Here is a 13,260-nt window from a genome sequence, read left to right as displayed (position 1 = left end):
CATATCCAGATTAATTAGTACCCCATAACTATTTTAGACGTCGTTTGGTACTGCAAAGAACCCCTAAGCGGTATAAAAATCTACCACTACTTTAAGTTTAAGTTTATCTGTTTTACAGTCTCTTTCTTGGTAAAATTAGTTTGAGACTAACTCAATATATTTATCCAGCGAACAGTAATATTAAGAATATTATCTCTCGCTTAATAATTTCAACATTCATATGCAGAATAGCATTTTTTGCGTCACTCTTGATAGCAGTGAAATATGTCAGTATTTTATGTGATTTCCAAGAAAAAGTTTTCCGAATCGTCATCGGAGTTTTGATCCATAAAAGCTGACTGATCACTATCAGAACATTCATTCCACTGTTGAATATTATTCTCTTCTTCAGTATCGGGTTCATCACCTTATTCTTCTTTTTCATTATCGTCATCGTTATCAAACACAACTAATAATAATGCCGCATCTTTCTGATCGACTGTATTGTATAGTATATGTATAATATGTATACACTAATTATTATAAGATCTCTATATCTCGGTTTTTTAAACGTACAAGCTCGTTCGGTAGGGATCTATAAAGTGCGACCATTCATAGGCGACCCGGTAGACCGGCGTATTTTAATCTAAGTAGTAGATTGATTTAATTTTACACTAATACGTTAGTTTATTTGTTTTCTTGTCAGGGTTTTAAATCATCTATTCACGAGACTATTCACAGGAAGTAAATGCAATTCGTCCGGCTAGCCTTCTCGGCAGTCAAGATGAAATCTAAAAGTTGTAGATACAGTCACTTGAATAGACGCATTATATATATATATATATATATATATATATATATATATATATATATATATATATATATATATTAGTACTTATGTATAAACTAATGTGAAATTACACTCTTGTAGAAAAATGTTAATTTTCGAGAAATGTTAATATTTATTTGACGAGAGGGCGCAAAGTACACTACTTAGAATATGCTTCGAATCTTAAGAACTGAAATTATAATGACACACTCAAGCACGCATGACTATTCTAAACAATAGTAGGGGAAGCTCACAGACAACTCAGTTTAGTAGCGTCACCCGATATTTGAAAAATCTGTTTAATAGTCTCTATGTATCTTACAGATAAAATGCACCCGACGGATAGTTATCACTGCAATAGCCTAGCTATATAATTTAAATGGAAATTATAATTTCTACAATCACTCAGTCATTATCATCATTCATTTGCCTTTATTATTATAAGAGATCGGCTTTCCTAATTACATTTTTTCATAAGTGTCTATCTTGGGTCAAATCAATATTAATAATCTTTACCATGCCCTGTCTAAACGTCTCCCGCCAGGTTTTTGTTAGTCTTCCAGTTCTAGTACTTGCAGGAACCCGCAGATCAGCAATTCTTCGTATTGGGTGATAAACATATCTACGTTGAACATGACCAAACCATCTTAACCTATACTCTCTCATCTTGGCAACAATTGGTGCCACCCCTAGACTTCCCCTAATATACTCATTCCTTATTTTACCCTTTTTTGTCACTCCACTCATCCGTCTAAGTATTCTCATTTCTGCCACATGAATTCGTTGTTCCTCTTTCTTTTTAACTGCCCAACATTCAGTTCCTTACATCATAGCTGGTCTTATGGCTGTTTTATAGAATTTTCCTTTCAGCTTCATTGGAATGTTTCTGTCACACAATACTCGTTACCTCCAGTTCATCCATCCAACCCTAATTCTACTGCATCCATCTCCATAAATTCTCCCATTACTCTGTAACACCGATCCTAAGTACTTAAACTATTACTTTTCACAATCATTTCACCATCCAAATATATCATTATATTTGTACTTACTCCATCTTTAAATGAACATTTCAAATACTCTGTTTTTGTCCTACTGAGTTTTAAACCTTTTTCCTCAAGAGCTTGTTTTCACTGTTCCAGTTTTGGTTCTAAGTCGCTTTCACTATTTTCTACTAACATTACATCATCAGCATGCATTAAGCACCATGGAATATTACCCTTTAGTTTCACTGTTATTTGATCCATAGCTAATGAGAATAAATAAGGACTAAGCACCGAGCCTTGGTACAATCCTACTTTCACATGAAATTTATCAGTTTTTCCCACAGCTGTCCTACCACTAGTTGTTACTCCTTCATACATGTCTCTCACAATCTTTACATATTCACCGGGGACTCCTCTCTTATTTAGTGCCTTCCACATAATCTCCCGAGGAACTCTATGCATATGCTTTCTGAAGATCAATGAATACCATGTGAGCATTTGTATTTTTAATTCTGTATTTTTACATCAACTGTCTTATAATAAAAATTGCGTCTGTTGTTGCTCTGTCTTGCATAAAGCCAAACTGGTTATCGGATATTTCGGTTTCTTCACGTATCCGTCTGTCAATTACTCTCTCCCATATTTTCGTGGTGTGACCAAGTCACACCATGAAAATGTACTTAGTGATTGTGATTATATTTCTACAATCACTCAGTAAAGAAGACTTTTATGCTTTCTAACTACGAGAAGGGACGTTTGGATGTTAACAATCACATTGCTTACAAAGAAGGAAAAGGGCTAATATCAGTTCAAAGAATTTTTAGCATTTAAAAAAAATGAAGGTATTGGCTTTAATTCGAGAAAGTTCGAAACTTATAAAAGGCAAATTCCCAGCGGTTGGCTGGTAATTTTGGTTAGATCCAGCAGTCAGGAGGCTTAGAAAAACGTTTTTAAAATTTTGATCTTTTTGAATATTTTTATAATTTTACCAATAACACTAGAAATTTTTTTTTCATTGAAGAGTTAAAACCTTTTTGAAATAGGTATATATTATATATCTTAATATCTGTTTTAAGTAGCAGTAATTTTATTTGTTAATTTACTGATTGTTCTTAGGCTATTTGGATACGTTTTAATATACGACAACGAAAAAGCTTGGTTCCCCGCAAACGAGCTGAAAGACTTCCACGGCATCATGCCCCACGAAGTGACAACGGCAGAAACTTTGCTGTTCTGTATAAGAGCAGACGGGTCTGAAGGACTTTGCTGTCCCACAATGCATTCTTATGATGATGACGATGAAGAGACTTAAAGACAATAAAGATCTATTTAGACAATAATTAAAGACAATGGGTATTTGGAGTTTACTATTGTACAAGTTCACAAGTAGTGAAATTATTTTTTATTTATACTAAGTATTTACCATTTTATTAGCATAGTAGTAAATTTATTCAGATAATGTCAGCTAAATCATATAGCATTAATATTTTCCGTCATTGAAAATGTGTTTCACATCTTAATTAATGTTGTGTAAATAAAGTGCAAAAAACTTGATGCTACTAGTGGAAGATGCTCAAGGAATTAAGATGGCAATCTTACATTTAGAGTCAAACTAGCAATTTAATAAATTAAAGTTCGAAGGACCACCCACTGATGGGTATGAATAAAAGAATAAAGGAATTGATATAAATTTATATCTATAAAATCATTTAATTTAATCGCTAACTTTGTTACTATTACTAAAATAAGGTCCTTTCGGAAAGTTGGGTGGTTTAAACTTATGTAGCAAAGAAGAATAATTTTTCTATTTAGGAAGGATCAATCTATTTACTTTTGGAATAACTATTTTAGTGAGTTTATTAAAAAAAGAAAATTGCTAATTGTTAAACAATTCAGTTTTTAGTTTTTCTTTTTCTTGCTTGTTTTTTATGAATTTTAATGAATAATTTCGTTATTTAATTGATCACTGTTTTGTTTTATGTTGTCTTACTAATGGTCACTTTAGCGTATTTTTACTATATCTTTCTATGTTGCTCTGTTTATAATAAGCTCGTAAAATTCACGAATTTTATAGTAGCTTAGAAAATATCACGAAAACAACAAAACCTCATTACATATCTATTTGATGGCGACATTCAATGCTAAGGTGGAGCAAGGTAAAGTTGGATAATATTTAAGTAGTTGCAAGTCATGGCCTTGCAACTACAAATGAATGGGACGATCGATTAGTTCAGTTTTGCCAACGCCGTTAAATGTATGAAAACATTCCTGGGTTTGGTTCAGACCATAATCCTGTAGTTTCTGTTATTTGCGGCTATGCAAGTCCTCCTTACCGAAGGAGACTATTAAGATGTTATGCGTTTAGTATCTTACTGTATAGTGTAGAAGCCTGGACTTTAAAACAAAACAATATAAAAGCATTGAGAATTTTGAGAATCGACAAGAAAATAAGCTGGGCCGACAGAATCATCAAAAAGAAGTACAAGTCGAATGAATAAAAACCTAAAATACTAATTACCATAAAAAGAAAAAGTTGTAGTGTTTAGGCTATCTAATTAGGAAATAAAAATACGGACTTCTACATAATATAACGCAAGGAAAGATCGAGGGCCGAAGAAATCCAGGCTGTAGAAGGATGTCCTAGATGAGAAATTTAAGAAAATGGTTTAGCTGCACAATAAACGAATTGTTTACAACAGTTGTAAACAAAATTAAAATGGCCTTGGTTTGGATAATATTGGTTATATCTCCAATTACCAATAGTAGTACAAAATAAAGAAGAAATTATTAGATTCCTGTACTTTATTTATTATACTATTTATTATATTCTACTCTTCTCTTTATTTTAATTATCTTTACATACATCGATATATATATATATATATATATATATATATATATATATATATATATATATATATATATATATATATATATATATATATATTATCATAGTGTACTATTTCACTGTATTATTAGTGTTTTTTTTTCAAATTAAATTTTATTTTTATGTAAGTTTTCCTTTTCTGGTTTCATGATCTAGCTCACTGAATGCTCCATCGTTTTTACCATTCACTACAATTTTGGATTATGGGAAATAACTCGAGGATGCCCGCTACTTCTATGGTCACACCAAATAAAAAGCAATACCGATTTACTTTCACTTTCTCTTTCTCACTCACTATTTCTCTCTCGCTCTCTGATGCAGCAAAGATACACCAGAGAAAAGAATGGTTGGTAGCCGTATAGTGAATACCATTACGTTACCACATCCTTAAAAAGGATAAAGAACAGAGAAAGAGAAGGGAATACAAGAGAGGAAGATCGCAGATAAAGCTAGTCTAAATAAATCTACCGTAATAAGCTGGATGACAACAGCACTGGCTGGGTACAGACCAATGGTTTAGATAGGGAGAGGCCTATATAAAAAATTATAAATAGAGAGATTCTTCGCTTAGTTCACATAGAATAAACATCGGAAAATAAAACATCAGAACGACGAGAACAGAAGGTAACCTAAACGAGTTGCAAGAAGAACTTAAGGCTATAAAATGGAACATTTTAGGCTTGTCCGAGACGAAGCTTAAAGGTGAATGAAGCATCAATTTTACTCAAATCAAAGCATACTTACTACTTAGTACTAATACGTTTCTGAAAATAAACAACATATAGGAGAAGTAGGATTTGTGGTACATAAGAGAATTAAAAACTTAATGACTAAATTCCAAGCGATCTCTAATAAGCGTAAATACAGTATTCAACTTATTCACAATTATGCACCAACTTCTTCTTTATTAGACAAGATGATACTATTTTACCAAAGTTGTTTGGACTGGATTGGGAAAAAAAGGTTTAAGGAGTAATTTACAAACTAATCTCATTATTGAAAAATCAGTATGGAAAATGTAGATCACTGTACATATATATATATATATATATATATATATATATATATATATATATATATACCTTTGGGCATATTCATCTTCTTCTTCTTGTCTCGCTCCTATCGAGGATTGGAAATCATCAAGGCTATCCTGACCTTGTTTACCGCTGACCTAAAGAGTTCATTAGTGGTACAGCCAAACCACTCTCTCAAATTACGCAACCATGACATTCTTCTACGGCCTGGATTCCGTTTTCCTTCTGTTTGTCCTTGCATTATATTTTGAAGTAATGCGTATTTATGTCCTCTCATCAGGTGAACCAAATATTCGAGCATATTCTAAGAATTGGTAAATAAAACCAAATAGAAAAAATAAAAGGTGCATACAATTATCGGGTAGTTTTTAACGATTTAAGCTATATATTGAAGATGTACCAATGTGTCTAAAGTGTAGAGTATACAACACAAGTATCTTACTAGGGAAAACTTAAGTCCATCTCAGTACAACTTAAAGAGCGTTGAAGGCAGCCATACTCGGGACCAGTTTGAGAGACAGGATTAGGAATACCGACATTCGTGACAGAACAAAAATTTGTGGAAAAATGTCGTGGAACGTATAGCGAGACTTAATTAGCAATTGGTCAGACATTTTGCTCGAGATAACTGTGAAAAATGGAGGCAGATAATAATAAACTGAAGACCAAAAGAAAACAATAGGAATGGACAGACCGCAGAAGAAGTGGACGGATCATCGTGGGCACACAATTAATGAGAATTGTTGAGAGTAGATAGCAAGGAAAATAAATGGAAGAGGCCTATGTCTAGCAGAGCATGTCATAGCACGACATAAGACTCGGAAATTATAGTACGATATCATAATGCAGTAACAATAACAATACAATTAATAACATTACTTCATATATCTAGATTAAAACCATTTAGATTATGGCCACACTTGCATCGGTTAGTGTTCATGCCTTAATATCGTGTATGAGAACTTTTTATATTTTTTTCAATTATGTCTCTAATTTCTTTCTAGTTACCCTAATAATCATATCACTACCCATTGTGATTATACCATAAGAAAGATTAGGATTATTCCTTACTTCCATCCATTTTGTCTTTTTAACATTTATTTTTTGGAAACATTCGGCTGTCTTGATTTGCACCTGCCTATAGTAAACTATAGTTACCGGGTTACCGGTCTCCTTCCATCCGCGAAACAATGAGAAATTCGACATTCATTCATTGACGTACTTACGAAGTATTGGTTACTGCTTATTTAAGATACTACGTCCATTCCCAAGGTATGCTCGAAAACACAAATATCGCTAAGTGTTTGGTGTCGTGGCAGTTTGTCATTTTTTAGAAATTAATTTCCCACGACACGACATACCCACCGGTGATCGGTGTGTTCTCGAGCTTAACTTGGGAATAAACGTAGTATAGTTAGTATTATCTGCTTATACATACTTGTTCTCGTTACTGATTCATCGTCAGGATTTATTTTTAATCAATACCGCCAAAACGGGTCCTTCTAAAACCTCAATGATAAAACGTCACCGTAATTGGCGCTTTTCATCAGAATGTCAATGCTTTAGAATGTAGGTCAATTAATCAGCAACTTCATTAATACGAAGAAATACTAGTATGCTTTAAAAAAGGAACGGATAACAACCCTAATAAGTAGTATGCATTATTGTGAGATATTACGTTAATGGTAATTTAGCCAAAAATCTCCTTTAGAACAGAAATATGCTATATTATCACAGAATATTGTATATTTTATGGACAAAGCTTACAAAAAGTCAGAAAAATAACTATAACAGTTTAAAATATACTAAAATTACATATATCGTCAATATCACAAAATAAAAGATAATAAAATACACAATCCATTGCAAAATTTAAATAAATTGCAAAATGCATAATGAAACATTACGAACTAATAAGTTTATGTTCACTATGTTTATTATTTTTTATTATGTTTTATGTTTATTCAATGAACATATCATTACACAATAAAATGGTAAACTATGTTGTCATATCAGAATAATATCAGAACATGTGCATATCAAAAATTTATTTTTAATAATCAAAATATTTAATCATTAAAGGAATTACAGAAAAACTTCAAGTACCCAATTAATATTTTCAAAAAAGTTTAATTACTGATTAATGAAAATTGACAATAATGAGAATAATCTATCATTTAGCACTGTGTTCCAATTCTAGTTAATGGAGATTACATTAGTGGTAAGTAGAAACTACAAAAAGTATTAAGTATAATAGATAAGACAGTGACGATAGAGTTGATATATGAATTTGGTATTTTGTTATTTATACGAAAATGGTTGCGTTTCGATTTAATTTGAGCTTCTTACCACTCCCTGACACGTGTTTCTGGGTCTTCCCGTCATCAGAGAGAGCTTGTAAGAAAACTCAAACTAAACCAAAACGCACCGACTACTCTGGCAATTATAGAAAAAACAATTACCAGAGTATGCTACTAGAGACATCTAGTGATGAAAGATGAAGTTAAATGTGTCGATAGCAATTAAAGTAAATTGTATACTCACGCTTAATCAAGCCATTAAGAGCGATGCTGGGAATATTTATATTCCACTATGCATCAACAATTTACCCATATAAATTACCATCTTTCTTGTACTCATTGCGTCGAGTAAGGACGATAAATATACGAAAATGGTTGCGTTTCGATTTAATTTGAGCTTCTTACCACAGTGGTAAGAAGCTCAAATTAAATCGAAACGCAACCATTTTCGTATATTTATCGTCCTTACTCGACGCAATGAGTACAAAAAAGATGGTAATTTATATGGGTAAATTGTTGATGCATAGTGGAATATAAATATTCCCAGCATCGCTCTTAATGGCTTGATTAAGCGTGAGTATACAATTTACTTTAATTGCTATCGACACATTTAACTTCATTTTGTTATTTCTTTCTTTTTTTCTTTCTAACGGAAGGATCTTTCTAACTCTTGGACACATTGGTCAGCTATTCCATTTTATATTGTTACAACACATCTTTAAAAAAATTAAGATATTTAGTTGTAAAAAATAATATTTTTCTGGCGACTATCATCCTAGAAAGAATGAATTGAATTGAAAAAGTTTATTTCGTAAGTCAAAAGACTAAATAGTTCACAATAACTTTTAATAGCTCATTAGATCTCTTAAATAAGTTTTATCATATTATTAAGACTGAAGCTTCTAGTTTGCGTATACGACAATATAAATTAAACTTTTTTGAAAACACCGAAGAAGAAAAAGCCTGTAATTAGATTTAAAAAGTATAAACAATTAGTACTTAAATTTAGTTTTGAAAAAATAGTGTCTTAGAAATAATATGTTTATTTTTTATTTTTTTTTTATATTTTAAGCTAAAATTCAGAGGTAGCCTTAGAGTTTTTGTAAAGGAGATTCGCTGAAAATCATATTATGCAATTGCGTATTATAAAGGATGATGATTGACAGTGTTTAATAATTTCTACTTAAAGCTCATTTTTGTTTTTTTATATGTAATTAATTTACCTATAAAATAAATGCAAACGGTTTAAAAACTCAAAAATTAGTTGCACTTGTTGTTTTTATCAGTTTTTCCACATCAGACAAACGTTTGTCAAATTATCCTTTCGGGAGTACTTTTCTAACCAATGATTTGGGAAATATGCAAAACTTTTAAGCTAGGAAATCTACTAGCATAAGTTTTATAAGCTAATAGGTAATGTAACAAAATGCCTTGCTTAATTATCTTCCTGGAACGACTTTATTAAAGTCAAGCTCATTTGATTACAGCAAATTAAGGCAAAACGACAGTATTAAAAAAAATTTGATCTTCGGTTTTGTGTCTTTTCTTGAGTTAATACTATTTACTTACCAAAGCCCTTTTATATTTTCTATCAATTTTGTTCTCGGTTTATCCCTCCTTCTTCCACTGTACAACAATCTTTGTGTCTCTTTTAGTGATTTTAGTTTTGCTTCTTGACAAAAGTTATTATTGTATGGTTTTTATACAGATCATAAGCTTCCTGTTCGTTTTCCCTAGCTTTTCCTAGTTTTTGTAGTTCCCAAAATACCGCTTAGATTTTTAAGCTCGTATCATTCAAGTTGTTCGTCTTCGGTTTTCACAATCAAAACGTGTGTCACACGTACGGAGTCAATAAATCATTTGGTCACACTTAAACATCGTTTTTAATCGACTGTCCCAATATGTGGCTTTCATTATCATACACATGATCACTTTTTTGGCATAAAAAGGAACGGATGTGCTATTAAATCTGTCACAATGGAGTAAGCATTGTGACAAAGGGGGACACAGAAAAAAAATTCTCGTGGCTAAACAATTTAAGTGACTGGGCAGACATATATACAAATTAATTAGTAAGAGCTTGCAAAATTCGTCGATATGATGGCCAATGGATGGATAATATTAGTTTTATTTTTTCTTATCTTTACTAGCTTACCAGAGAACTATATATTTGGAAATTGTCACGGCAGAGTAATGTGTTGATATGACAGATACTGTAACAGAACATTATTACTGTAGAGTATAGGATGAAAGTATTTTTTCTATCTTTTTTTTTAGCAGTGGTAAGGTTATCAAAAGTTGTCTTAGGAGAAAGAAGTAAATTTAATTATAAATCGGAAAATATGTTTATCTTTGCCATATTAAAAACCAAAATAATATTTAATTTTAATTATTTTCCACCGGTCAATGAATAAGGCAGAAATGTCAATAGTACAATAAAAGTATTTCCACGCATTCTAAAATTTCTTTAAAAGATTTTTAGAATTTCTGGAGCTGCATTTTTCTAGAAATTGATAAAATGTAGGTACAAGATCCGCTATAAGAAAGACGTTTATCGATGTGTTTAATGGATAAAAATTATTTTATAGCTAATTAAGTATTTTTAAAATTATAAAAACAAGAGGTGCCCGATATAATTTTATCCAGACTATAATTAATTAATAATTAAAAATAACTTTAAAGATGTTTTATTTAGTACAACGATTTTATTATTCTAAATTATAAACATAAATATTACATTTGTAAAACATTTATTCCAATTAGTGATTTTTATTCTACTTCTGATTCATCGGAACTAAAATTTTCATTATTGCCTTCGCTACAGTCGCCATCATCTTCCATTATTTGGAGAATGTCTTGCACTTTCAAAGGCATTTGGTCCCAATTTTTCCTGTTGGTTTTAAATAATCATCTGAATTAAGCCACATGGAATTAACAAAAATAATTGTTAAAATTTTTTGTTGTAAAAATTTCTAACCATGGTGGTATAGTGTTGGAGCCAAAACTTTTTTTTTCAAAAACTGTTCGTTGTCCTCTTTCGCAGCATAAGTTTTCATAAAAATGCGATTTCTTGCATCATTTACTCTGCTGTAGTTATTCAAAGCAGACATTTGCGCGGTAAACTCCTGAGCAACATTAATTTTTTTATCAATGAATATGTCGGATTCATCAGTTAACTTCGTAAAAACGGTTTGATACCTTTCATTACGAGAAAAAATTTTGAATGGTCTAATTTTTCCTTTATTACAAAATGCTGCTTCGTAATTGCAACCTGTATACGCGTGAAAAGCAGGTAAATTTTGACATAATTTTGAACCCAACTTCAGAGCCAAATCGATGCAGCTGATGTAATCAAGTTGTTGGTTATGTAACATTTCAATTGCTGAAGAGCTAGCCAAATTGCGGACTATGAAATTTTCTGCATATTTCTTAGCAAAATCACCAAAATATCCATATCCGAAGCTTTAATTAAACTGCTTGATCCAGGTGCAATTTCATGAGCGTGAAAACCCTGCGTATCCGCTTCTGCTTGCGAGTGAGAAATTCAAGCAATGTTCTAGAATAATTTTCTTTTGTATGCTAACTGTCAGAAGTCATCCAAATATGTCTTGTCCCATTTTCATTAACACCTTATTATTTTTATCTTTAGTCATGAGAACTTTTGTGATGTTTTTAGAAGCAAAATTGATGATTTTGTTACGTTTTATGAGTTTCTCAACTCTATCAGGAGTTAAAGAGCAATTTAAAATAAACTCTAATTTTTATTGACTGCCAGTTTCTTTGACACTCAGCACAAAATCGGCAACTCTAATGTAGCTTTAAATTAAACAACTGTTCTTGATCAATTGTATTATCAAATGGATTTATTATTTCTTTGATTCCCTATATGATAGTATCCAATGTTTGTGTCCTTTTGAATTTTGCTTTTTTGCAAAGAGTGTGAAGTACCATCTTTATTAGTTAATCAAATATTTTCTTTTACAGTTGAAAATATTTTTGTCCTCATGCTGTGGCTGAGTACTCTTAAAAAAAAGTCACATTTTTTTAAACACTCCTGATTTTAATAAACATGTGCTCATGTACCGTGACGTGCAATACAAAATAGAGTTCTAGAAATATTGCATTATTGACATTTTGACATTGTCGTTGAAAGCTAGAGAATAGTTAAGATTACAGAAATTTTTATGATTTGAAGAGCAAGAGAAACATTAAAACGGTTTATAATTAAATTTACTTATTTATTGAAGGTAAAATGGGCAAAGGACGAAAGAAAAAATCTTGGCTACGAAATATCAGAGATTGGACCCAGACAAGAGGAAATGAATTAATTCATCAAGCCCAGAACAAAGAGAAATTTGCCATATTGATCGCCAATCTCAACAGAGAAGGCACTTGGGAGAAGGAGGAGACATGTCGGTAAAGGGACTTGATATTGGAATAATCCAACATAGAAATTTTAGGGGAAATGTAATATGGGAAGCCGACTCCGTATAGGGATAAAGAGAAAGATAATGATGAATGACGATGATGATAATGATGATTTTGTATCAAGCAAAATCTAATCTAATCTAAATTTTGATGTAAATATGACTGAAACTTGTTCCTGGCTAATACCTATATCGAGAGCGGAGCGGGAACGATGGTGTGTACGAAGCCCTTAGCGCTAAGCTTTTAGTTATCTGAGAGATTTTATTAATTATACAAGTGACCGGGGTCTGCGCTATATTGAGATCACGCGGACTTTGGAGAATGGATAAATCTTCTTGATCCAAGGCCACTATTTTTGATCGGCCAAATTACGAAATGCAATATCCTGAAATTCCATATATGTACATTATTAATGATTTTTTAATAAGCTATTTCAGTTTAAAACTTATTTTATTTAAACAATTCTTAATGTATCTCGAAGAAAATACAATGTTACTACCATATTGTTTATAGTTTTTCCACAAAATAAAATATAATTTATGTACAAAATGTAACCTCAAAGTATACTGGATAAACATTTTTTTTTTCGGACAAGAATCGATGTATATCACGCTTTTTATATTAGTTGTCTTGTTTTTAAATAACAGACAGCGAAATTTCCTACACTCTAGGGTTGCCTCATTTTATGCAAAATTCGACAATAATATCGAAAGGAAACAGTGTTCACTATTGATTTTATTCAGTTTTGTAATCGATAAACTTGTGATAAAATAGCACAAATGTTTGTACCGTCGAATATGTACTACCACTATAAGAA

The 13,260-nt window shown here is 31.5% G+C and overlaps 1 protein-coding gene across 1 annotated transcript in view; it reads left to right on the top strand.

Annotated features, from left to right (window-relative positions):
- LOC140450765 (sodium-dependent neutral amino acid transporter B(0)AT3) overlaps positions 1-3,182 on the top strand; it is a 91,944-nt gene extending 88,762 nt beyond the window's left edge. The window contains exon 9 of the mRNA XM_072544439.1: positions 2,911-3,182. Within this exon, the coding sequence (XP_072400540.1) occupies positions 2,911-3,106 (196 nt within the window). The 3' untranslated portion in view covers positions 3,107-3,182. The remainder of the gene's footprint in view (positions 1-2,910) is intronic.
- Positions 3,183-13,260: the final 10,078 nt, after the last annotated feature.

The sequence above is a fragment of the Diabrotica undecimpunctata genome, chromosome 1 (assembly GCF_040954645.1).
Source record: "Diabrotica undecimpunctata isolate CICGRU chromosome 1, icDiaUnde3, whole genome shotgun sequence".
Lineage (NCBI taxonomy): Eukaryota > Metazoa > Arthropoda > Insecta > Coleoptera > Chrysomelidae > Diabrotica > Diabrotica undecimpunctata.
Note: the sequence above shows the minus strand (reverse complement) of the source record. Positions and strands in the feature narration are given on the sequence as shown.